Here is a 27,862-nt window from a genome sequence, read left to right as displayed (position 1 = left end):
GCCTTATTATACTTTTACCCTTATCCTGCCAGAGTTTATGCACCTTCCTATTATCCTCACTAGGTTTTGACTTCCAAATTTTAAAGTATGCCTTTTTGCTTCTAACAGGCTCTATTGCACGCTGTTTAGCCATGGTTATTCTTTTGGTCATCTTATTGTCTTCTGATTTGGGGTATGCATTTAGTCTGAGCCTCTATTACGATATTTTTAAATAGTTCCCATGCTGCTTACAGGCATCTAACCCTTGTGACAGCTCCTTTTAATTTCCCTCTAACAAGCGTCCTCAATCTTGTATAGGGCCCTTTTTTAAAGTTAAATGTTACTGTGGAGGGTTTTTCTGGTGTTTGACCTCCTACAAGGATGTGAAATTGAATTACATTATGGTCACTATTACCAAGCAGTTCAGCTATCGTTACATCGTGGACCAGATCCTGTGCTTCACTTAGGACTAAATCAAGAATTGCGTCTGTGAGTTCCAGGACTAGCTGCTCCATGAAGCAGTCATTTTCAGTGTCTGAATATTTTATCTCTGCATCATGTCCTGAGGTGACATGTACCCAATTAATAAGGGGATTGCTGAAATCACCCAGTATTATTATGCTTTCTGCTTTTGTAACCTCTCTTAATATCTTTGGAATTTAACAGACACTGTCACCCACCCTGGTCAGGTGGTCAGGAATATATTCTTACTGCTATACTCTTTTTATTCAAGCATGGAATTTCTATTCATAGAGATTCTATGGTACAATTTGTTTCATGTAAGATTTTTACGTTATTTGAGTCTTTCACATATAGTGCCACTTCCCCACCATCGCAACCTACTCTATCATTCCTGTATATTGTATACCCTGGTATTACCATATCCCATTGATTATTCTCATTCCACCATGTTTCTGTGATGCCTATTATATCAGTATCCTCATTTAATACCAGGCCCTCTAGTTCACCTATTTTAGCATTTAGACTTCTAGCATTTGTACAGAAGCACTTGTATATTTTGTCAATATTCAGTTGCTCCTTCCTAGGCAGTCATTTCCCATTTTGTATGTGTGCAACTGACTGTTTGTTCCTAAGTGGAGTACTTTGCATTTGTCCTTATTGAATTTCATCCTATTTATTTTAGATCATTTCTCCAGTTTGTCCAGATCATTTTGAATTTTAATCCTATCCTCCAAAGCACTTGCAATTCCTCTCATCTTGGTTTCATCCACAAACTTTATAAGTGTACTCTTTATGCCATTATCTAAATCATTGATGAAGATATTGAACAGAACTGATCCCTGAAGGACCATTTGATATGCCCTTCCAGCTTGATTGTGAACCACTGATTACTCTCTGGGAATGTTTTTTCAGCCAATTATGTACCCACTTTATAGTAGGTGTAGGAATGCTACCATAGAGGTCCTGAACTTCAATCTCTTATGTAGCAACCTAAATTTGGCCTCCAGGACCTCTCTCCTCCCTTTCCCTTTGTCACTGGTACCTGCATGTTCCATCACTACTGGCTCCTCCTCAGCACTACATAGAAAGCTATCTACATGTCTCAAGAGATCCGTTGCTTTCCTACCTGGCAGGCAATTCACTATGAAGCTCTCCCAGTCATCACAAACCCAACTATCTATATTTCTAATAATCAAATCCTCTACTGTTATTACCTGTCTCTTCTTAATAATTGCCCCCGGAAGGGTATCCTCAGTGCAAGTGCATACCATGCCATCATCTGGAAGGTGGATCCCAACTATGGGATTATTTCCCTCCACTCCAGCTTGATGCTTTCCTGTCTTGAGACTTTCAACTTCCTTAACAGCCCAGGGGCAGTCGGACAGGAGATAGGATATCTCTACTGTGTCCTAAACATTTATGTACCTCTCTGTTTCCCTTTGTTCCTCCAGTGCAGCCACTCTTGCATCCACTGTCCCTGAGGGCTGTCAGTTGCTTGCACCACATGCTCAAATGCACCGCCTGCCCATGATGGTTCTCATTTATGTGAGAATAATGGCAACCTCAACCAAGGTAACCTTGATTACTTTGCACTGTACAGAAACGCTGATGTTCTTTACTACAATGAACAAACCTGAGTTATGTATGTCTGTATAAAAGCCAACATAAGGTTTATAAGCCACTAGAGCATTAAAATGAGCTAAAACAGGATTACACACTAATCCCACTTGTAGCGGAAGACCTATGACTGAGAAGTGAATTATAAAGGCCATATATCTGATGTGAGTTGATATGTATTATTCTGTTGAAACCACTAAATAATCTGGTAAAATATTTCTATTATTTGGGGTAGTTTTTAGAAAAGTCGGTGATTTTTGAGGCATTGAGGGTAAATTCTGCTTTAATTGTTTGAGCACTGAAGCAAATTTTATTCATGTTTTTTTCTCTCTTCTGAAGGACTGGAGGCAAGTAAATTCCTATACTCTCTCCTTAATCTGGCAGAAGTCCTGCCTCACACCTGACTCCTCACTTTCTCCCTTTCTTTCTTCTTCTGGCGACCAATAACTCCTTCCATTTCCATAGTAGTTTCTCAGCTTCATTCTTCCTGATAATCTTATTTCTGCCCTTGGCTCACCCTCTGCACTTTAGCACACTACTGGCATTATGCTAATTCTTCCCTGTACCTGGGCTAGCCTTCCAGAGTGACCTGCCTTCCCTTGATTGTTTCCAACTTAGAGCAGCAGCTAGTAATCCCCATTTGGGGAGGTGAATCACAACTGTAGTGCAGGCAGAAGTAAGTGGAGTGTTTACCAGCAGAGAGTGGGGTCTGCCTGCTTCCAAGATTACCAACACAGTTCATTATATGATTGTAAACTTTTCAACAAGATACACACATAGGGCAGTTAAAATTAGAGCTGGGCCAGGGATCGGGACTTTTCTGTTGGCCCCATTATTTCCTGCAGAATTTAGGGTTTTTTTTTTAATTAAATAAAATGTCTAGACCTTATGGAGACAGAGGTAATCTGATTTTGAGTGAATACGCTGTTGTCTCATTTGTCTGGCTCCTCAGAGAGAGAAAGGGAAATAGTAGGGCAAAGAAAAGTTTGAACTACCCCATTCATTATAATGCCACATGAACTCTGAACCCTAGCAATCCCAGGGACTAACAACAGAATTTTCCTATAAACTGGGGACATATCCGTTGGAAGTGTCAGAGGAGGAGATAGACCTGAGTATATTGGTTGATCACAGGATGACTATGAGCTGCCAATGTGATACAGCCATGAAAAAGGCTAATGCAATCCTAGGATGCATCAGGCTAGGTATTTCCAGTAGAGACTGGGAAGTGTTGGTATCATTATAAAAGGCACTGGTGAAACCTCATCTGCAATACTATGTGCAATTCTTGTCTCCCATGTTTAAGAAATATGGATTCAGACTGGAACAGGTGCAGAGAAGGGCTGCAAGGATGATCTGAGGAATGGAAATTTACCTTATGAGAGGAGATGCAAAGAGCTTGGATTGTTGAGCCGAATAAAAGAAGTCTGAGGGGAGATAGAATTGCTCGATATAAATACATCAGAGGGATATACCAGGGAGGGAGAGGAGTTATTTAAGTTGAGCGCCATGGTGGACCCAAGAACAAATGGATATAAATTGGCCATCAACAAGTTTAGGCTTGAAATTAGGCGAAGGTTTTCAACCACCAGAGAAGTGAAGTTCTGGAACAGCCTTCCTAGTGGAGCAATGGGGGCAGAAAACCTGACTGGCTTCTAGACTGAGCTTGATAAGTTTATGGAGCGGGTGGTATGATGAGACTGCCTATAATGCCATGTAGCCAATCTGTGACTTCCAGCAGCAAATATCTCCAACATCTGGTTATGGGACACTAGATGGGGAGAGCTCTGAGTTATTACAGAGGATTCTTTCCCAGGTGTCTGGCCGGTGGGTCTTGCTCAAATACTCAGGGTGTAACTGATCACCATATTTAGGTTGTGGGGGTTTCACCTTCCTCTGCAGCATGAGGCACAGGTCACTTGTATGTTTAAACTAGTGTAAATGGTGGATTCTCTGTATCATGAAATCTTTAAACCCTGATTTGAGGACTGCAGTAACTCAGCCAGAAGTTAGAGGTCTATTCCAGGAATGGATGGGTGAGGTATTATGGCCTGCAATGTACAGTAGGTCAGACTAGATGATCATGATAATCCCTTTTGACCTTAGAGACTACAACTCTATGAGCCAGTGTACAAGTCATCATGACACAGGTTCCCTCCCACCAGGGAGCTGTGGCCTCAGGCTCCAGGACTGGAATCAGTTGTTACCGCTGAGCCTCAGACTATCTGCATTTGTTTCTCCAAAGCCACTTCCTTCACCACTTCCTGGGATAATGTGTGACCAACTAAAAAGTCCCTTACATTCTGTTCTCTTGGGATCTGTCCATGACTTGCTCCCTTGGCAAGCTAAACTACTTCTCAGGGCACAGGCTCACCAGTCAAATACACAACAAAAGCCCAACAAAATTCTTCCCCCGGGCTAATTTCTGAGGTCGCAGTTTCTCCACAGCAGGTCTGTGTCAATATCCTGCAAACTTCCCTGCCCTCTATCTTAAGTCCAGCCATGTTCTTTATAGGAGCTCCTACTTCTTCCTAGTCTTTCCATGTGATGAGGAATCAGAGCTGCTTATATACATTAGCTCCCTTTCCCAGCATGCCTTGCTGTGGTAGTCCGCAATTCTCAGACTACAACTCCCAGAATTTCCCAACCCTGGCTAAAACCAGGGTCAAGATAGTGCTAGACCAGGTCTCTGTCTTAAAGGAGCAATATGCTCTGTTACCCAGAATTTTTAATTAGTTCGCTGTTGGTAACATCTTGATGGCACACCACAACACTGTGTGATAATATTTCTGTCACAAGAGGATGATTTTTGCATGGTAACACAAACATCACTGCAGTGACAGCCCGGAAGAGCCTGTGCTCTAGGTAGGAGACTATCCCTGAATGCAGAAGGAACAGGCTGGCCACTTCCACATTTGGATTACTGTGGGCTCTTCTCTACTGGCTTCACAAAATAAACACCATCATGGTATGATTGCTAGGGATCAGATTCCTCACCCTCGCTGAAAATTGGACTCTTCAGCCTGCCATAGACGTGGGGTAAAAGCTTAAACTGAGGGCTAAAAGAGAGAGAGTGGTTCAAGATAATTAAAATGGTACAGAACTCTAAAGTTTTATCCTGTCATCCTCCATTCCCTCGGTTGTGCCAGTGATGTATCTCTCACAAACTTCTTTGTGCACATTTCTCTATGCCACTCTTTAATCGTGTCATGGTTTTGATCCACAGAGGCATTAAACTGTTGTTATTTCAGTTCTTCCCCAAAACTCAGTTCTTCCACAAGGTCAGGCCCCACTGTGCTAGATGCTGTACAAACACATTGTGCCAGATATAACAGACACAAGCAATATCTTTCAGATTATTCTATCAATTTTATATATGTTATTTATGGGCCAGGGATTGTATTCTAGCAGCATGGGCATAGGCAGCGAGTTATATGGTGCTCCACCAACATTCAGGAACATGGGCCAAGCTCCACCAATGTTTGGGCTTATATTTTCAGAGCTGTCCTGTCCATGGGATGGACTGGGGCAACCGCCTGGGCCCCATGATTTGTGGGCCCCTGTGCTTCAGGGGGATGCGGAGGCCAAGGCAGCCTGTGGGGGTAGTTGGGGACCTAGCACTGGCAGCAGTGAGCAACCCGGCCCCAGCCCACCCTGATTTGCTCCGCTCCACCCTGCCCTGCCTCCTCCCACCCCTGGTCTGCCCCCGCCTCTTCCCACCCCTGCTTCACTCCCTTCCCGCCCCATTCCACCCCTTCCCTCAAAGCCCCTGCCCCGCCTCTTTCCGGGTTCTACCCCCTTCCCCCGAGCAACGCCGGGAGCCAGTAGGGCGGGCGGGGCTGAGCAGAGCGGGCTGGGGCCAGGTCACTTACTGCTGCCTGTGCCAGGACCCTGCTAACTCCCCCAGGCCGCCCTGGACCCGTGTCCCCCTGAAGTGCGGGGCCCTCCAAAGCACAGGGCCCAGAGCAGTTGCCCCGGTCTGTCCTTTGGATGGGATGGCTCTGCTTGGATCCATTCTGGGCACCACCAAAAGCTATACAAACCTGGTGCCCATGTGCATGGGGGAAGGTTACCAAATTCACTTCAGAAACTGATTACTGAAATCCTGAGACAGGTAAACAACTCCGGAGAAGTACCAAGCCCTGGGAGGAACTGCATAAACTCGTTCAGACTGGGTTCAAGGGGCCCAGGAGACAAAGAAAGGGCTTTGCCATAAAGAGTCAGCATAAACTGATTCATGGGCCTTCATTTTGATTGTAACCAAGAGGGCAAAATCCTGCTGGAAGGGTTTGAAGGACTGGAACCTACCAGGTTTCCCATGTGGAATATGGGTGACACCTAGCATGGCTGTAGATTGCATCTTGTTTTATTATTTGTGTCCTTTATAATTCTTTTATCCTAAAACAAATGTACTGGGCTCCATGAAGGCTGACTGGTCACTCTGTCGTTGTCCCTGGGAACAAACAGACTGCAGGTTCTGGACTAAAGTCAGACCTGTTGTGATGACCGTGAATTGTAGTAGAGACTGCAAGCCTAAATCCCCTATTTAGAGGGTGAAGGAGAGCAGTGATTGCTGGAGTCCTGAGATCTAAAGGGGTGCCCTGGAGGAGACCACAAAGGAGACAGGGGTACTGTTAACCTGGAACTGTGACACACATAACAAAAGAGAGTCCCTGTCCTCAAAAGTTTACTTCTAAATAAACAAAACAAATCAAGGAGAGAGCAAGGGAAGTAAAGTGATTTGTCTAAGGTCACGCAGCAGTTGAGTGGCAGAGTTGGGAACAGAACCTAGGTTTCCTGCCTCCCAGCCCTATCCACTAGATCACACTGATAATAATAGCCATAGTTTATTATTTTATATTATTTCCTTCATAGAAATGGCAAAAATCAATTTTGAATATATTGATGGAAAATGCGGTTAAAATTGTAATTTTTTGTGAAAAATTCGTCCCTCTTTTTATCAGTTCTGCTTAATAATAATAATTCAAAACCTTGTAGACGTGACAATTCAGACCATTCAGAGTAGTATATTTTAATGAGTGAACATCAGTGTTGGAAAGTCATAGGTTTTAAGATCAATAGGAACAAATACAATCCTCTAGTTTGACCTCCTGCAGGACACATGCCATACAACTTCACCTAATGATTCTTGGATCAAGCTTGATAACTTGTGGTTGAACTGGAGCATATCTTGTAGTAAGAAATCGAGTCTTTATTTAAAAACTCCAAGTGATGGAGAAGCTACGATATCCCTTGGAAATTGGTTCCATATTGCACATACCTAGGTTATTTAGGAGAAAAATTAACTGCTGTACTGATTCTGACTCTGCATTTAAGCTTGACGTGAACAATTAAAAAACAGTAGAAACAGTCCACTCTAGCCTCAGGAACAAAGTGCAAATTTCACAGTATGCAGAAGCATATATGTAGCATGTGGAATCTAGAGTTCAAATGTGTTATTAAATCTGAATATGTTTGTGCTGAAATAATGTAGAATTGATTTTTGGAAACATTTCAGAATGTCCTCTGCTTTTAAAGACTGATAGAAATGGGAACATAATACTCCAACTTATAATGACATTAGACATATTTTTCCTCCTGCCGATTCTACTACACAGTGCCATATTAAGGACAGGATTTTTAAAAATGAGAACAGTTTTGTGCCACAGTTAATTGCTAAGTGTGAGCACAATCTGGCCCAACATCCTTTGCCAGAATAGAACAATTAGAATGTATTGTGATGATGTATTCTTTTGCGTGGTGTGATTAGAGGATGAGCATAATATGAGAGACAGTTCAACATTTGGGGAATGTAGCCACACTTTTAAATGTACCACACTTAGGGACACTTTTTAAAAAATACATGGTGAAATTCAGTGGCAAAACTGCTATTGACTTGAGTTGGGCCAGGATTTCACCTACAATTTTTTAAAGTCTGAGACAGTCAGATGTCTAAATACTAGTGAATTGTTGGGTTTTTTTGGCCAACAATTAAATCTGAGTTTCCATATTTCTTTGATCACATCTGCAAATGGTGGGAACTGCTGATTGACTGAAAATTGATCAGTAAAGGATATTGTATCTTGGTTGAATGGATTTCTGAGGTGCCCAATATAATACAGTATTTCTGCATCACTATGGGTATTAATCAAAGACTGTATAAGCTTAACTGGATAAATGGTTTGTCCTACATTTCAGAGATGCTGAATTGAAATTCTGTTGGGATTGTAGTTGTATATAGAAAAATTGCCCCCATACTTCTAATTCTCTCAGTTTTAAATGGATTGCTGTACTTAATTGTCTTTATCAAAATTCTCCATATTTCAAGAAAATAATTATTTGTATGTATTTCATGTATTAGTATATAGGACACCTGTTCCCAAAATAGTATCTAGGACTCTGTACATAGAATGAGATAGTGGAGGAGTGAACCCTGAAATACAGTGTTACATCTCATTTTACATGCAGGTCTCATCGTGGGCTGGGAATGCACTTTTCCAAAGTCCAAACAAAAATCTGATCCAAAGTAATTCACATGTTTTAAAAAGCAATTTAGAAAAAGAACAATTCAAATATAGGAATAGGTTATATCTATAAAGACGAGCATACTTTAAAAGGGCTAGTCATTCAAAAGAGCTCGTTATTAAAGACACAATTAGAGCTAGCCAGTTCCCTCAGTCCTTAAAATTCAGAGTTCCTGTGTTTGGGTTTTTGAGTTGAAAGGAGTAGGGCAGATAGTGTTTTGTTTAAATGGAGCATTTAAGCAGTAACCCTTTTTAGAAGGTAGGTTATTTATGGGTACCACACCACTAAAAGGCTGTATTGTTCTTTTCCTAGTTAGATTTTGTACATAAAATGCATTTCCTTGGATTTATATATAATCTGCACATTCAAAAATAGGTGGGGGGCAGAAAAATAAAACCAAAAAATCATTTATGAAGCTCCTCCCTCTCTTTCAGAACCAGGTACCCTATCATTTTGGTGCAGAGTGGAGATAAACTTTTTCTCAGATGTTATTGTCATGACAGTTTTAGTTAACAAATTTATTGTCTTGATCTATTCCAATTGAATAAAAGCAGCAAAGAGTCCTGTGGCACCTTATAGACTAACAGACGTTTTGGAGCATGAGCTTTCGTGGGTGAATACTCACTTCATCGGATGCATGTCAATTGAATAGGCTCTTTATTTTCTTATCGTTCACAGTCTATCAGGATGCCCCAGAGCGACTTCCGCCATGAAGAAAGCAAAGCTGTCTGGAGAACAGATGCTAACAATAAAGCAACGGGCCAGTAATGGTAAAATTTTAATCATTCTCTTTTAAATATTACCTCTTTGCAAGATAAGACACATTGCTATGTGGGCCTTTTTATAAGTCTTAGTGTATATCATGAACGAGATCATTTTAGAAAGCAATGCAAATGACGTCCATGCTATTGAAGCCTGAGCCAGAAATACAGTAGATCAGATTCTGACCTGACTTACACCAGAGAAAATCTGAAAAACTTTATTTACTTTATTGAGGAGATTCTGGATTTACACAGGGGTTGCTGTGTAAATATTTCCAAATATAATAAAATGCTCTGTTTTTTCTGACTTAAGTCTGATGCTCCAAGGTGGGCCAGTGGGTCTCCCATTGCTCAACTGCTCAGAAGAGAAGGGGACCTGATTTTCAGAGGTGCTGAGCACACCCAGCCCTCACTGGTTTCAACTGGAATTGTAGGTGCTCAGCACTTCTGAAAGTCAGATCCAGAGGGCCTTGTGCTAATCATCTTCAGGAAATCCTCTGGCCAATCTGGAGGCCCACATTCCTGGCTGACCAATGGAAAACTATACAAAACTACTTTCTATCTTCTTGCAGTTGTGCTCCAGGACAAATACTGGCAAAGCAATATCATAAAGCTGCATTACATCCAACATCCCAGCCATGTTGGAGTTGTATGAAAAGCACTTTCAGCAGTTCATATACAATCCAAGGGAAAGTACTTTTTAAACTTTAGAGAGACAAGGTGGATAATATCTTTTATTGGACCAACTTTTGTTGGTGAGAGAGTTTGAAAGCTTGTATCTCTCACCAACAGAAGTCTCTCTTATATCCCACCTCGTCTCTCTAATATCCTGGGACCAACACAGTTGCAACACTTCTTTAAGTTTAGAATTGTATTTAATGAGAGGTGCTTATTTTTCCTGGACCGTTAATCTCATCCCTTACACATGCGATAAACTGCCATCCAAAATCCATAAAGCTGCCACCTTTTCCACCTTCAAATCCCTTCTCAAAATTTACCACTTCCTTAATGCTTATGGAATATTGCCATCTTTTAACAGCTAGCCAGGTGACAATTTGTGTTTCTTGCTCCTGACTGGGTAAGAATTGCACACAGCCTATGATTTTGTTACCCTGTCTCCCTTAATCCCAGTCCAATTGTTTGTCTCATACATCTGTCTTGCCATTTAGACTGTGATCTCATTAGGTCGGGGACTGTCATTTGCTATATGTTTATACAGCTCCCAGTCCCAGATCCTCAATGGTATTTAGGCACCGAAGTCCTGTTGATTTCAGTGAGAGTTAGATACTTAAATATCTTTAAGGATCTAGGCTCTAGCGCAATGGGGCCCTGACTTGGTTGGCCTGAAAAGCACTGCCACAGTATAAAGGAGCCTATAATAAATAATAATCGCTACACGGGACCTCTTCATTTACAAAGCAGTTAAAATATCCCAAATTGGAACTATGAAATTAAGAAGCAGTTTTGATTGGCTCCAAAAGGAATCCCCTGCACTCCTCATTAGCTGGAAGAATAAAGGCTATGACACTTCAAAGGTATGAAGGGGAGGGCTATAGTCAGGAAAAAATGGGAGATTCATCAGAGTTCTTCTAGAACTTGGGAGAAGTGGAGAGTAGTCTTAAAAAAAATCCAGAATTAATTTGTTGTTACAAATGTAATGAATATAGAGTTATCACATTAATAGTCAACTGTATTGGTGTCTGCAAGACACATTAAAGATATGTGTAATCTATTAGTGGCAAAATGTCATTAATCAAACATATCAAGAGAAACCCCATCCATCAGAAAGATTGTAAATAAGTGTGTGCCAGGGCATGAGATTGGTTTAAAAATCATGAGATTAAAAAAATCACTTATTTTCTTTTTAGTGTCTTCTGGTTTTTTGAGCCTCTAGGGAGAGCTGTCTACCTGCAATTCGTGTATGATCAGGTTAAAAAATCAACCTTTAACACACAAGCAAAAATGTGCGGCTCCCCGCTGGCTGCCTGGAGGAAGACCCCACGTACCCTCTCCAAACTCTTTAGGTGGAGGCGCTGCCAATCTGTCCTCCTCGTCCCTTACCACAATCACTATCCTGCCTCCTATCTATCCTCCCTGCCCCCACTTACATTCTCCCTCCAAGCTCCTCCATTGTCTTCTGTCTTTCATGTGTGTCCTGCTTTTCCCCTCGCGGTCTCCTATCCATCACATTTTCCCTCCTACTTCTTTTTTCCCTGCCCATTCAGGTTCACACCTACCTCTCCTACTCCACTGCCCAACAAGACTCCCTCCTGCACATATACCCCATATTCTTCAGCTGTACTCTACATTCCTCATCACATAGAGAGGCCAGTGTCCCACTCTTGCCTTCTCTATACCCCTATGTCCAGGTTCTCTTCATAGTGCCCCTCGCTGCCTCTTGACGGCAAGGACATCTTTCATAAGAGTCACTCTCATTGACTATGGACAGCAGTGGCCATCTTTGCTGAGGGCGACTTAAACTTCCTTGCCTCAGAGTGGTCAAGCCATAAAACTTCCCATGATTTGTCACAGAGTAGTTCACCCTGTAGCAAACTGAGTGAGCTTTGTCAGATCCAAGGACTGGCTCAGTAATGGAGCTTGTCAATGGAGTTTGCCTGCCAGTTTCTTAATTTTCCCTATCTCATACATATCCCTACCCGTAAAAACTACAGGGGGTAGGAGCATGGGGATGCTGGTGGGCAGCCTCCCTAGATAACTGGAGCACTGTTACTGAGCTAGTCCCTGGGCCTGACAGACTTCCCATGCTTCACCACAGGTGGGATCTCCTAGGTGACAAGCCACAGGAAGGTCATTAGCCTAGGGGACCTCTTGAGTAAAAAGAGAAATGGGAATAGTAGGAATTTATGTGTGAGTGCGACATCTTTAACATACAAACCCCTAAGAAATCAGCACACAAAAGCCTGTGTTGCCTGTATATATCACATACCTGACAAAAACTCACAAAACAAGGAAATAAAAAATTAAGCGATATACTAATGCATACTCTCTACTTGTCCATTCACAGGCATGCACCTTATCACTATTACAACTACCACAGACACAGTTCTCCTGCACCATCTTTACCAAACGACCCCTTCCCATACACCAAACTACTACACCTAGCATCCACAACCAGTAGTGTTGTGATGGGGGAGTTTTGTGAAGGGGATGTGCAGAAAGGAAGGTTGATGAGTAAACTAGTATGTCAGGCATGGGTGGTTTGGTTAAAGGACAGTTAGAGAACATTGTACCGAACAATGTATATACAGTAACAACAATATTTAAAGATCTGGCCCTTTTTGCCCCTGTGTGGAGATACAGCTTAGAGAGGTTAGAGAAATATAACTTTACAGTGTGTCCAGTAAAGACATACGTATGTAACCCTTCTGCCCATGTGAGTTGGCAGCAACAAGGGCCGGGTTCAGTATGCAGGGGTTCCGTTTCAATAACACAATGCAAATCCGGCTCGAGCCCCCACCCAGTGACCTAGGACAATTACATACCACCCCCTAAGTGCCTCTAAGAGGCAATACTTCCCCTCTTGCAAGCACAGAGTCTGAGTGTAGCAGAATCCTTTTAATAAAGGAGGGAAACAATGCGGTATTATGTTGGGGAAACACTACAAACAGGATTCATAACACAAACCATGAGCAAATGTCCCATCCCAGCAAATTGGGCTGTGTACTTTCCCTTTGGTCTCTTGAGTCCAGCACCCAAGAATCACCCAAACTCCCAAAAGTCCAACAACCCAAAAGTCTCTGTCCCTGGTCAGTGCAGCCCCAGAGTTCAAAAGTTTATCTGCAGAGTTTTACCACCCCCAGCCTGGGTGGAAATGGCGGGGGAGGGGGTGCTTGGAGTGTTAAGGGGCGTCTTAAGTGGTCCGAGGCCAACTGCCCTGCCTCTCCATGGGGTTCTGCTGCAGCCTTCACCACGAGCCGCCCCACTCCACCAGCCATCCCGTGAGCCACTCCAGCCATCCCACGAACTGCTCTGCTCTGCCAGCCACTCTGCTCCACCAGCCGTCCCATGAGCCGCTCCAGCCATCCCGCAAACTGCTTAGCTCAGCTCCACTCCACTCTGCTTCCCTTCACTCGCCATCCCATGGGCCACTCCAACTGTCCCACAAACTGCTCCACTCTGCCAGCCACTTAGCAAAATATCTTCAGGAACCCCCACTAGTTAACACAGCACTCAGTGATCTCAGCTCTTAGTAATTTTAGTTTTTTAGTGATTTCAGCTTGTAGTAGGGGAGCCCCAGTGCTGGTGCACCATTGGCCCAAAGTGAATTCAGCATAGCAGCCTGTAACTAGATTCCTAGTGGAATCAAAATTAGCTCCGCTATTCAACAGTGGAGAGAGGAAGAGGTGCAATTGGTGTTTCAGGCTCTCAAAAGGAACCCACACCACAATTACAAATGCCTATACCCAACCTCTCTCAATTCACTGGGTTTTGGAACCCATGTCCCTTGTCTAGCGAGTGCTACTTGGTTGATGGTGAGACCCTCTGTCATAAAATAGTTCCACTGGCTTTGATTCACATAATCAGGGTAACAACACTTTATTCTTCCTGCCCCAATAACAGAGAAACTGGGGATCCCACAGCAGCCAAAGTGACCATTTGGGTGGCTGTGGGCTCATGCTAGGCGGGGTGGGTGTGCCTATGCAAACAAGACCAGCCCCTGAAGTTCTTTTGCACAATTTGCCACAATTCACCGCCAGATGTCAGGGTAGAGCTCATCCTGACTCTGCTTACATGTAAAAGGAAGATTCCTGAATTAAAAAGATCTCCATCCCAGCAACTGGAAAAACAAACAGAAATGTGATGATCAATGTTACATGTACCTGTAGCCATTTAGTCTAATTGCACTTCTCTTCAAGAAAGCTACTGACTATGCAAACTATAATTCCTCTGATGATCATGCAATACAGAAATTCCCTGGTCAACAGGGATTGACATCCATCTAGTTGTGACACTTAGGACCAGATCCTCGGTGTACATTAGCATAGTGCCACTGAAGCCAATGGAGCTACATGACTTTACATCAGCTGAGGATCTGGTGATCACATAGCAAGCACATAAATACAGAATTAAATAGGACTCAAAAGGGATCTCCTTAGGGCAATTTGAATCACCAAAGAAGATACAAGACCAATAGTAATTAATACCAAAAACTTAAAAATATAAACCAGCGCAATAATTCAGTCTTGGGCCTTCTAGTATCTACTGTCACAGACAGAAACAGCATGAATGATAAAGACCTATAACTTACATCTACCGATGGATGTAGTTCATTACAAACTTTAATAAAGCATTTCAGTGTTGTGAACAGGAAGGAAGCTAGACCAATATCCATCAGTGAGGTGCCCAGTCCTACTTCTGGTGAAATCAGTGAGTTTTGCTATTAATTTCAATAGGTAAGGAATGGGCTGTAGAGGTAACATTTTCAAAAGCACCTAATTACTTAAGAGTCCAAGTCCCATTTTCAAAAGGCCCAGTTCCTTAAATGTACTTTAGCATCTATCTGCCTCTTTAGGCACCTCAGTACTCCATGTAGGCACCAGCGACATTTTCAAAGCCACCACTCAGTTGCTGCCTAACTCTGTTCACATCTAAGTCCCCCGGCGCAAAGTTTCCACCATTCAGCCTTTGCAAAGCTGCCTAAACCCTAACCTTGCCTCACAACTAATAAGCTGCTCAGAGCCCTAGTTCAACCCAAATCCCCAGAGGCCCAAAAGTGGGTCCTCTAACTAAGCGAGGAAACACCTATCTTGCCAGTGGGGCCCCATCCCTGGACAGAAAAGATGAACACTTATGTTAGAAATATTGTTGGAGAGAAGCAGACTCTGCTCTCAGAAATCAATAAAAGCGAACGTATGTACTTTGGTCACACCAGGCACAGAGATGGGAATATTCTCGAGAAAGTTATCATGGAAAGAATGGTGGTGGGTCATCATACAAGGGGATGATCAATGGATAGATGGCGTGTGACAGATCACTGAGAGATCAGTTGATGAGTGTATGAAGGACAGGGGAGGGATAGCTCAGTGGTTTGAGCATTGGCCTGCTAAACCCAGGGTTGTGAGCTCAATCCTTAAGGAGGCCACTTAGGGATCTGGGGCAAAAATTGGTCCTGCTAGTGAAGGCAGGGGGCTGGACTCAATGACCTTTCAAGGTCCCTTCCAGTTCTAGGAGATTGGTATATCTCCAATTATTACCTTTTACCTTACCTAAGTTAGCAATGGATCAAGAAGACTTCCAAAAATTCTGCTATGATGTCACCAGCATTTAGACATGAAAAAATGGACTTTACTTCCTTACTGAATATGCCTACTGGATCGAGCCCTAAAGGGAAGATAGGCAGTGTTAATCCCACTGGGTAGGTGTGTTAGGTATGTCAGGATTTAGGCAACAGAGTGCATGTCAAGTTGCTGAAATGTAGGTGCCTTGGCAACTTTTATGGTGGAAACATAGCCACCGAGGGAATTTAGGTACCTCCAATGTTAGGCAGCAGCTGAGAAGAGGTTTTGGAATGCCAATGGCGCCTAAATGTTGGACTTAGGCAGTTAGGCACTCTGGTTCATAAGGAGACGTATAGGCACCAACTGGGTTTTCTAAAGTGCCTAACTCCCAACTGAAATTATTGTGAATTAGGCATCTAGGTGCTTTTGAAAATCCCAGCAGGCACCTATCTGTGTCTTTTAAATATCTTTAAAAATCTGGCTCCTAAATGCTTAACTTTTGAAAGTGAGACTTAGACTCCTGAGTCACCTGAACACTTCTGAACGTGTTACCCTATGTCATTCGGTAATGACCATTAGGTAAAGACCTATGGAGGTAGCAGAGGCTGCAGGTGGTCCAGCTTGACAGTGGTATTTTACAATTTTTCTGTGTTGTGAAACATTTCCCCTGATTATACGAGCAAGTGATTTTGAGATAATTGTGACTTGAAACTATTGCCTTGTTAGGATATTTTTTCTTTCCTTAAAAGGACAAGAGACATTGCCAGTATTTTTTTAAAAGGTCAAGTGTGGCAATGCAGCATAATTCATTAGTAAAGGTACATTTTTAATAATGCAAAGACCTAATTAGTATATTTAAAGGGTGGTGTTATGTTTTTATCTCTCCCTAAGCTGTTTCTACCATTCTCATTGGAAAATTACCATAGTTCTTAAAAGAGACATGATGGGAAATACATGGGTTTAACTTCAAATGGGAAGTTTGATGAGACTTAGTGTTTCTGAACTTTTTACTTTAATAAGTTTAATTTTAAATATGAAATGACTCAGTTGCAGAACACAGATTTATAGCTTAATTATTTTAATATCTCCTTTATTTTTATATTGCGTAGGTATAGAAAATGATGAAGAAATTAAGCAGCTAGATGAAGAAATCAAGGAACTAAATGAATCCAATTCCCAGATGGAAGCTGATATGATTAAACTCAGAACTCAGGTAACAGTTTTATGAAGCCTTAAATTTAGCTACTTTTTACACATGAATGATCAAAAGAAATATAGGAGAAAAACTGTCTTTGGAAAAATTGTTTTCTTTCACATTTTTGCTCACATTTCATATGTTCTTAATTTACATTTGTAAGCTTAGAAAACAGTATCTGTGGTACTGTTAAGTAGTTATTTCCCACCACAGCGGCCACCAGTTTTAAAAACTGAAAGTCATGGCTAAATAGCCACCTTTGCATTTCCTTCTTATAAGATTTTATACAACCTTTGTATCTGTTAAATTCTCAGACAGCTAAATCATGGCACTGGTAGATGAGAAAAAAAAAGTAAGGATGAATATTAAACATAATGACTTGGAATATGACTGACCTTAGCTAAGAAGAATTTAAAAAAAAACAAAGTTACACATATGTAGTAGGGCTGGCTCTTTAGCACTGGATTCCAAAAAGAGCATGAATTTAGGGCATGTGCTTGGCCTGGTCTCTGACATGCACACTGAAAACATAGCAACAGAGCAGGAATGTCTTTCCATTCTCTGTGTTAAAGTAAAACCTATTTGTGCCTATTGCAGCATGCTGGAGAAATAGGTCGAGAACTGTTCATCCCGAAGAAATGTTCCCCTGTAATATTGACAATGTGTGTCTCAGCTTGAATTATCTGCTGCATAAATATCAGTAGTCAAAGTCAAACCTACTTGACAGCTAGTCTTATGTGTGCACCAAGCTCTTAAGAAAAGATTTGCTTTTATCAATTAATATTACAGATCAAATTATCAAAAATCCACAATGATAGACTTGAGGCATCTAGCTATCTGATTGTGCCAGCAAGCCTGTTAAAACATACTGACCTAGGCTCATCTGATGGTCACGTAAAAATCTTCTCTCCTTCAGACCTCCATACTGTTTGTGCTGACAAATGAGATAGTATTTTGATGTGAACTATCATTTTTTCCTATAATATATTATACCTGCAGTTAATTGTGGATGTCAAATTAGAACAAAGTGACTGTTTCTTTGAGAATTTGGCTCTACGTGCTCTTTTCTGCTTCTTGGGCTTCACTTTCTACCCTCTTACCAATGTACATCTTACCCTACACACACACACACTTTACACTTGGTAAGAGATGAGTTGTCCTATGTCATGGAATTTAAATAGCCATGTACACTGGTCACGCTTTAAAAGTTTCTTCATTTTAGAAAGATTCTACAGGTTTAAACAGTATACTTAAAATGGGGAACACTGTTGGAAATGCTAATATCTCTCCAAATGGAATACATCTTTTAAGTGTGACCACTGTATTTATATCACTCTCACATCCAGTAAGTTACTTATATAGACCACTTCATGTTTATGCAACACACAGTTTCTTTTCCTAAATTTCAACCCATTTGAGACAGTAATCAAATGTCATAAGTTCTGTCGTTAAGTCCTTTACATCTTAGAGAATATTTATAAAGGCCACACAACAACAAATATATTGCTAATAAAATACAGCAAACTTCATTTTGTTTGTCATTAAACACAAACATTGAAAGCTGTTAGTAACATAAGGCAAAACATAAAAATATAGAAAAGAATAGTACTAAGACACACTTATCTGATTATTTTGCTGTACCTATTGTGCAACAATGTGTAACTCTTTAGCTTTCACTGGCAGTTCTGTGAGAATATTCATTGGGCAGTATAGGTTGAATGCAAATATAATTCCAAAGAGCCAAATGGTAACAGCAAAGAATTGTGCACACTTAATTAATATGGCATATACTACAAAAATATGATAAATGTATCATCTAGTCACACTAGCCCTGATCCTGCAACCTCATGGATACAGGTGGATTCTTATACCCATATGGTGCCTCCATTGATTTTAGCTGGAGTCCAGGCACATATAAGAGTCTGACCACATGAATCAACTTGCAAGTTTGAGGCCCTTATAAGTGCCTTTAAATACAAAAGGATATTTATTTTAAAAAAAATATTAAATTGATACAAAGCCCGTACAATCAAATGTAAGGTAAATCAGTACTTCCACCATAAAAAAAGACAAGCCGTTAAAATAAAGTCATATAATTTGCAGTTGTACGTAGCAGAAAAACCTCTTAAAATTATAAAAAAATTATAAACAAGTGAAACCTTTTTATTTAAACAAAAAGGCCCTTTTTTGTTCTGATATTACTGTTATCACTCACTTCAAGAACGCATGCTTTATAACGGCTTGCCTTATATTACATTGTACACAAATTTGTCCATTTTAGATTACCACAATGGAGAGCAACTTGAAGACGATAGAAGAGGAGAACAAAGTAATTGAACAGCAAAATGAGTCTCTTCTTCATGAACTGGCCAATTTAAGCCAGTCTTTAATTCATAGTCTAGCTAATATCCAGCTGCCACATATGGTAAGTGATTGAGAGCACAAGTTAAGGAATTTGGCGATCTTCAGTTCACCTCATACAGTAGATGTCGTTTTTATGTTTATGGTTCCTCAACCAGTTGGATATTTGTGGTAACAACACTGAAACCATAAAGATAAATTTAACTGCTAACAAAGGCACAGTGGGCCTGTTCCAATGTATCCTGTAAAATTAAGATCTAAATAGGCATTTTAAATGTTATAAAAAATGGTGGCAATATGATATGATATTATGTTATGCTTAAATGAATATACAATCAAGAAAATAAAAGTTGTATATGAACTACTATTTAATATCTCGTAGGAACCAATCAATGAACAAAATTTTGATGCTTACGTGACCACTTTGACGGACATGTATACAAATCAAGATCGTTATCAGAGTCCAGAAAATAAAGCCCTACTGGAAAATATAAAGCAGGCTGTGAGAGGAATTCAGGTCTGAACAGCTGCTATAGTGGTGAAAGTCTTGCTTAAAAAAAGGATGCCTCTTGTTTTTTGCTGCTGTAATTTACCAGAAAGTGTTATATATTTATTTCTGTTTGAAACAGTGTTATGCTTACAAGACTTCATAATGATTTTATGTCTTGCTTTAAAGATAGTAACTGCAGAATAGTTTTTTGAATACATTCACATTTTGTACGTTTTCATATAAGCTGACATAGTGTGATATGCCATGTAATGTTTATAGCTGCTAATGTATGCACATTTTTGGGGTATATATATTTCTGAAGAGGTAAGCTGATCGAAATAAATAGAGTGTAAATTCTTTTTAATGCTTTAGTGATTAAATGTTTTAGTATTTTGAACTGAAATGGACAAAAAAAACAGCTTTGAATGACAATGTTGCGGTCTGCAGCCACTTTTTAAACACTTTATCATTTTGCCTCATGTTGGAGGATTTTATGGGATTTAAGAAATACATTTTGTGTGCATATTGTTTCATAGCAAGAATTGGTTGCAAAAATGCTTTATTTTTGAACAATGCTTGAAAATATTATGTGACTTTTGTTTTCAGAGGATGGTGTGTGGTGGGGGCAATAAAATGAGGTTTTTTGAAATCCAAGAAAATGGCATGGATTAGATGTAAGATACAAAATGGGTAATTTATTGTAAGACAACATCAAGCCATGGAAACTTGACAGAAGATTCAAAGCAGCTTAAACAGCACTTTTTAATTAACTTCTAAGCATTACATGGTATGAATATGGGAACTTCCATTATGAAAGGAACTATATCAGAGGTGGACAACCTGAAGATTTCAGCTTTTATTTTCAAATAAACTTTGGCACCAACATTCTCGTATCTCTCCTGGACTGCTTAGTGCCCCTCTGAACTATGTCTTATAACAATGTAGTCCATCTTTCAGAAACTCTGTATTTTCAATTTAAGATGAAAGACAATATTTTAAAACTAATATTGCCTTTTTACCTCTTTAATTTTGGGATAAAGACAAATTATTTGTGTCTATTGTAGTTACTGAACTGGATTCACTGCTAGCTTTAGGAGGAATGCAGCTCAGTAAAGATTTTTTTCTTTTTGCTTTGCCAAGCATTTGATCCCATTTTTCATATTTTAATAGTTATGTTCTGCATTTTGTTGGAGAACAATCATTACTGCAGCATTCATGTATGCTTTATATTTGTTCTACTATTATCTATTGCAAAAATGAATGCAATCAAATTTTAATGTAACTAAATATACTTCAGCACTTTTTTTGCTTTAAACTGGATCATTTTAAGATAAAACTTATTTGTACCTTCAAGATTTGATTGTTTTCTTCAAAATGACTGCACTATATGTATGCATAAGACCACTTTTTATTACGACATTTTTTTCCTTTTTAAGTAGTAATTTTGATGTGTTGTGTTTTACAGATGTTGAATTTATTTAAAATTGATAGCATATCTTTTCCTTCCATGTCTTGATGTTATGCAGAAAGTACAAAAGTACTTTAAAATTTTGTTATGAAAAAGATGGGTTTTGTAAAAAATAAAATATTTTTAGCAGAACAGGACTTACAGGGTCATTGTCCCCACAATGTGCCAGTTGACTATTTGCACTTACCTTGCCCTATATATCCATACGGAGGTGTGCAATTTCTTGTGTCATTAGCCTTGTGACACTAAACCTGAACAAATTATAGTGGAAGCCATTATGGCCAATCCAGTAATATTGCTAAGGGAGACTACAGGGATCTCACAACAAATATTCTGATACAATATTCAACCTCGGTATATATATATATGTATAAATATATGTATATCCCAGCGGCACTTTATACTATTCACTGTACAAAAGCTTACAGTTTTCCATGAGGACTTTAATAACTAGCTGGGAAAAGATTATGTAATTACTTTGGGGGCTCTGCAGTCTTATCTGTACAGTGCCCTTTTTCTGTTGTGCTATTAGTTGTAGCTGCCATGCTCAGAATTGCCTTTTTGAGAGCTGAAGCAAGGTGCTTGTTGTTCACCTTCTGCCATATATATTGTACTTTTGCCCTAGCCTCCTTTTAGGGCTTTCATTGTTCATAATGGCATATGCATTTTTCCACTGCATTGTGTCTGCAGCTTCTTTGCCAATATAGTAATGCTTTCAGTAGAGTAATAGATAGTATCAGTTTTGGATTCTTATTGTTATCACCTATGTACAATGGAAAGGGATTTTAAGCACAAATCTGCTGCTCATCTAATGTTGGTACATAATATCAAATCAGAAGTTATCTGTGACTATTATATAGGGATCACAAAAGTGTCACATATTAGAATGCTGACCTTTCATATGAAATTATTGTGAGTCAGAGTTTATTTATTATAACTTATTGTTCATATTCATTTCTAAGTTAATTTAAGTAATCATTTATTAAGACAGAATTTTGTATAAACTATTTATTGTGCTCTCTGTGGAACTGAAGTTTGATTTATTTTTGTACTACACGGCATGGATTTGTTGACATTTTAATTTTGCTATAAATGTGTGGAATCACAAGTTGCTGTGATACTTCATTTTTAAATTGTGAACTTTGTACAAATTTTGTCATGCTGGATGTTAACACATCTTACTCTAAATAAATAAAAAAAATGTGTTGCCACACTTGTAGCACAGTGGTTCTATGATCAATGATAACATTTTCACTTTACCAAATGTACTAGAAGCCATGGTGAATAAATAATCAGCTACTATTTTTAGTGATGAACTTTGGCCCTTTATTCCTTAAATTCTCCATGCAGGATTTTCAGCTGCTCCTTTTAATTAATCATGCAGCTATTCAGTTTCATCCTTAACAGACATGTAAAGACAACCAAAGGTCACTGTTCCATTAGTGAGCTTCACAATCATTTCAAAATTTCCTGCTAGTTATAGCACGGGAGGAAATTAGTGCTATTTCTCAGTATGGGTAACTCAACTGTGATATTGTCCTCAGTACATTTAAAATTAAATGCGTTGCTAATTGGGGTTGACAAACTCAGAAGTGATATTTAACTGAAAACTATGTATCAACCTAAGATGTAATAATTTTTAATCTCATTTGATCTGCAGGAGGGCCCCAAATTGTTTTTAGAATCAGTCAGCCTAACACGGAACCTAAACTTCTAGTCATAGTCTGCAAAAGAAACAATGAGTTCTGGTAGTTGCTGTTGTGTGCAATATCAAACACCATCCTGCACCAGTCACCAACATAAGCAAGGTCATTCCTTCAAAGGAGTTAACAATCAGTTTACATCTGATTAGCACTGTTGAACCACCTCATTAAAACATATTTTACTAGAAATAAACATAACTAATTTCACAGGGAATTAGCAATATTGATTTATAGGCAAATTGCTTATTTCAACATACGTGTGGGTTCCTGCACTGGGTTTGATTTATATCCTACAATACTTAGTATCATCATCAATTAACTCTGTATTATAGTATCCCTCTATGCCATTGTTCTTAATTACATTTTTTAGAGATCATCCTAACTGACCAAGACAGGACCATAGCACATACTCTAGATTCTCCCTTTTCCCTTTGCTGGTTGACTGCTGAGAAAAAAAGAAGCCATAGACGGCTCAGGACACTCTACACATTGGAAAGTAAAAGTGAGAATGTATAAGTAAAAATGAGAACTCGGGTAAAGCAAACCCTATAATCAGTCAAGAGTAACATAGCAACAAAAAGAAAAAGAAAATTCATTTTGTATATGGGCTAGAGAGAGACAGGGAAAATGTAAATGAAGTTGATCTTAATTTTTAGGGTCACATGCAAAAGTTTATTCCTATCAAGTATCTCTGATGTCCCCAGAACCCATTCTTGTTTTTTTGCTGGGCGCATAATGAATGGCCTGTGACTATTCTATAATATTATAGATAGCATCTCAGAGGGACTTCTACAACAGGACTTGATCCTGTTTCTAAATGTGAAAAATGAAAGAAACAAACCAGAATCTCAAAGATTAAAGAAAAAGGATGAGAAACACCAATAGAGCGTCCAGGTGACGAAAAGAGAAACTTTTAAAACGTTAAAAACTGCTATAAAATTAATTCTAAATGAGTGCGTGTGATGGGTTCCCCAGGATGCAACCTGAAAGTGGGGTATCCCTGAGCCCTCTGGCATACCAACCTGGCCTCCCTTTCACACTGTGATGCGGTGACAAGCTGCAATCCTCTCCAAGCTGCAATCCTCTCCAGATCCTGCACTTACACAGCCATCCACAGGCAGGGACACACCCAGCTGAGTTACATGAATGCTTCTCCTAGCTACTAATGAACTAACAATAGAGAGGCTCCAGCCAATTCCACCAGCTCCCCAGCCTGAGACCCTAGAGCTCTACTGTTTTGCCTTGGTCAGAAGCCGGACCAGTGTAAGTTTGTTATTCAGTCCGCCACTTCTACAAAGGAAAGTGGACGTGCACCAGCTTTTGTACACTGAGCATATTCCTCAAGCACCACAGTTTTAGGTAACATATAAAACAGATTTATAAACTACAGAAAGCTAGATTTTTAGTGATTATACGTAGTAACCATACAGATCAAAGTTGGTTACCTAAGAAATAAAAAGTAAAATTGCAATCTGTGTTCTATACACTACATGGGATTTGAATCAAGCAGTCTCTCACCCTGAGAGACAATACAAGTAGGTCACAGATCTTCCATACACAGGCTGGAAATCCCCTTCAGCCTGGGACCACCTCTCCAGTTCAGTCTTTGTTCTCCAGAAGTGTTTCCAGGTGTGGAGTTATGGGGGAAGTGAGGACAAGTGGGGCTTCCCCTTTTTATACCTTCTCCACCTTGCTGGAAAGATCCTTTGCTGTGCCGTGAGTCAAGCAGTCTCCATCATCTACATGCCATCTCTGAGAGGTTTCCATTGTATACAGTTCCTGGGGTAGGCCTTTGTAGTGTGGATTGCCCTTAATGGGCCATCATCAGTTTCTGGCTTCTCCATTGTTGTACCTGAAAGGCTGGTTGTGGGTGTTTCCAACTTCACACCATATTTCAGTAACACACACATAGCAAAACTTCATAACTTCCCATACAAGCCAACAGGCATACTTTGCACAAAACATATCATAATCCTATCACCATGGTAAATATGGGGGTGCCAGGGTGTTGCTTTAGGGTACAGAGTGTCACACCTTCCCCCACCCTTTAGTTTACTGTAGGAGTGTTAGGGCTTGTCTACACTGGCACTTTACAGCGCTGCAACTTTCTCGCTCCGGGGTGTGAAAAAACACCCCCCTGAGCACTGCAAGTTTAAGTGCCAGTGTAGACAGTACACCAGCACTGGGAGCTATTCCCCTCATGGAGTTTTTTTACAGCGCTGGGAGAACTCGCGGCCAGCGCTTTAACGTTGCTAGTGAAGACATGTCCTTAGTCACTGATTAATGCCGAGGCAGTGGGCCCAAGGTCCTCTTTCCTGGACAGGGCATCCACTACCATCTTCTCTTTCCCTTTTATGTGTACAATCTCCCTCTCACACTCTTGCAGGATCAGGCTCCAGCGTAATAGTTTGGAATTTGTGCCCTTAAGTTCCATTTAACCGTATTAAGGGTGTGTGGGCTGTTAGAATCTTGAACTTCCTATTAAAGAGGCAAGGCTTCAGTTGCTTAACTGTCCACACCATGCCATAGCACTATTTTATGACAGAGTAACTTGGTTCAGTGGATGACAGCTTCTTATTCAGGAAGGCAATTGGATGTTTTTTTTCCCTCCCCGTTTGCATCAGTACAGCACCCAAGCCAATGTCAGATGCATCAGTACACAGTTCAAATGTTTTTGCAAAGGCAGGATCTGCTAGCACAGGCTTTCCAGAGAAGAGTGCCTTTATCTTATCAAAACCTTTCTGGCATGCTTCTTACCAAACCACCTTATTGGGTTGGCGCTTTTTACACAAGTCTGTGAATGTCAATGAATGCACACACAAACCTTCCGTAGTGGTTTTCTAGGCCAATGAAATATTGGACCTGCCTTTTAATTTGAGGCACAGTCCAGTTTACAATGGCTTCCACATTAAGAGGGTCAGGGAATATTTGCCCCACACCAACCCGATGCCCTAGATAAAGAACTTTGGCTGCTTCTATTCTGCACTTGGAGGGTTTTATGGTTAGACCGGCTTCTTTGAGCTTTGACAGCACAACCCTCAGATGCTTTGTATGGTCATCCCATGTGTACATTTCATCTGTGTATGCCCTTGCAAAGCTCTGTAAACCATTTAACACTTTGTTGACCAGTCTCTGGAAGGTCGCACCAGCATTGACCAAACCAAAAGGTAACACCCTGAATTCATAGAGCCCTATGTCAGCGATAAGAGTGGATTTTTTCTGTGCATCCTTCTCCAGGGATCTGTCAGTTACCTTGAGTTGAATCAAAAGTACTGAGATATTTGGATTGGCTCAATATATCCAGCATATAATCGATTTTCAGCATAGGGTACGCATCTGTTACTGTAACAGCATTAAGTTTTCTATAGTCCACACAAAATCTAACGGTATTGTCCTTTTTGGGGACCAATACCACAGGGGATGCGCAAAGAGCTGTCAGATTCCTTAATCACTCCCAGGTCCAACCTATTGTGTATCTCTATATGAATTTACTCTTGCACCTTGCCTGTAAGGAGGTTGTGTCCCTTTTGTGAGGATTTTATGGGTTAGTGAGTGTGTTCTTCCTGGCTTGCTGGAAAACACCCCCTGCATCCCTGCAACGCTGATAACACCTTCTCTCTTTTGACTGGTGGTAACTCTTTGCAGATCCCAGTGCTTTCCAGAGGTCAACCACCTTGGCATTCAGCCATCAAATCAATGAGTGGATGTGTCTCAGCTTCCCCTTCCCCACAACAGATCATGTTCACTACAACGCCCCTGCTGCGATAGGCTTTAAGCCAGTTCACATGTACAAGCTGTGGGACAGCAGCATCACGGGGCTTTTTAACTTGATCTATGTTCTCATTTGCCATTTCTACTAACTCGAAGGGCCTCTCCCAAGAGTTTTGCATCTTGTATTCTTTTACTGGGCTTACCAAATCTCCTATTTCAATTGTGCATTTACAACTATTTCTGTCATACCACACCTTTTCTTTGGCCTGACTGTCCTGGAGATTGGTTTGGACAATTTCCATCATGTCTTTTAACTCTTTCTTGAACATATTCAGTTACTGATTCTTCCATTACCTCAGTAGTCCCCTCCCATGAATCTTTAATGAGATCAAGGGCTCCCTTTACTTTTCTCTAGTATAAAAGATCGAATGGGGAAAACCCTGTGGACTTCTGCAGTACCTCCCTGTAAGTATACAACAGTAAAGGTAATAACTCGCCCCAATTCTGGCCCCTTTTCTTAGTGTACATTCCCAGCATAGTCTTCAGGGCTCCACTGAACATTTCCACCAAACCATTGACCTGTGGGCAATAGGGGGCAGTTTTAAGTTGTTTCACTCCACATAGCTTCCATCGCTCACACTGACATGAAATTTGACCCCCAATCAGCTCTTTAATTTTGTAAAGATTTTGAAGCAACCAATGTATCCTAAAGATTATTTTTTTGCTGAATGATGTGTAATCAGAGGTCTAAGGTCACTTCTTTAATCTCTCCCTTTGTTTTATTCCTCTGTTCCATTGTTTTGCTTCAATCTCTATTAACTCATTAGGAACTCACACAGTATAGCCACCACTCAGCTTCTAAAATTTAAGATGTTCCGATGCCTCAGACAGTGCATATGCTTCTAGCTCAAGTTCCAAGGTGAAGAGGTGACTGTTTTTCAATATGTTGCTACAGTACAGTAGCTAGTAAGTTGTACAGTAGTTGGACAGAACTAAACCGTGTGATCTGGTTGTCAGTTATTCATTGGGATATTTATAGACTATGCTTCATCCCATTTAGTTTTTCCTCATTATTGGCTTCCTTCCAACTTTTTAGCATGGGATTCTCCCAAATTGGGGTCACTACATGAGATGAAGGGTGAACTTGTGTTCATGTACTAAGTTAGTCCATATCTGATGGGCTGTATGGATGGTGGGAATTCGATCTTTTTTTCTTGGTATCTATACTATCCAGAGCTCAATATGGCCACAGGCTACTTCTTGATACTCATCCATGTAGGCACTTTATTTGTGATAACATATGCCCATTGCATTGCCAGGTTTATTATTAAGGTGTGATGCTATTGCCCAG

The 27,862-nt window shown here is 40.4% G+C and overlaps 1 protein-coding gene across 8 annotated transcripts in view; it reads left to right on the top strand.

Annotated features, from left to right (window-relative positions):
- Positions 1-20,943, top strand: part of MYT1L (myelin transcription factor 1 like) — a 369,230-nt gene extending 348,287 nt beyond the window's left edge. For all 8 annotated transcript variants that reach the window (XM_039531760.1, XM_039531757.1, XM_039531764.1 and 5 more), the window contains 4 exons: positions 9,262-9,353; positions 16,693-16,796; positions 19,060-19,203; positions 19,522-20,943. In XM_039531760.1, the coding sequence (XP_039387694.1) occupies positions 9,262-9,353; positions 16,693-16,796; positions 19,060-19,203; positions 19,522-19,662 (481 nt within the window). In that variant the 3' untranslated portion in view covers positions 19,663-20,943. The remainder of the gene's footprint in view (positions 1-9,261; positions 9,354-16,692; positions 16,797-19,059; positions 19,204-19,521) is intronic.
- Positions 20,944-27,862: the final 6,919 nt, after the last annotated feature.

Source organism: Mauremys reevesii, linkage group 3 (assembly GCF_016161935.1).
Source record: "Mauremys reevesii isolate NIE-2019 linkage group 3, ASM1616193v1, whole genome shotgun sequence".
Lineage (NCBI taxonomy): Eukaryota > Metazoa > Chordata > Testudines > Geoemydidae > Mauremys > Mauremys reevesii.
The sequence above is the reverse complement of the archived record's forward strand: the minus strand, read 5'-3'. Positions and strand labels throughout refer to the sequence as shown.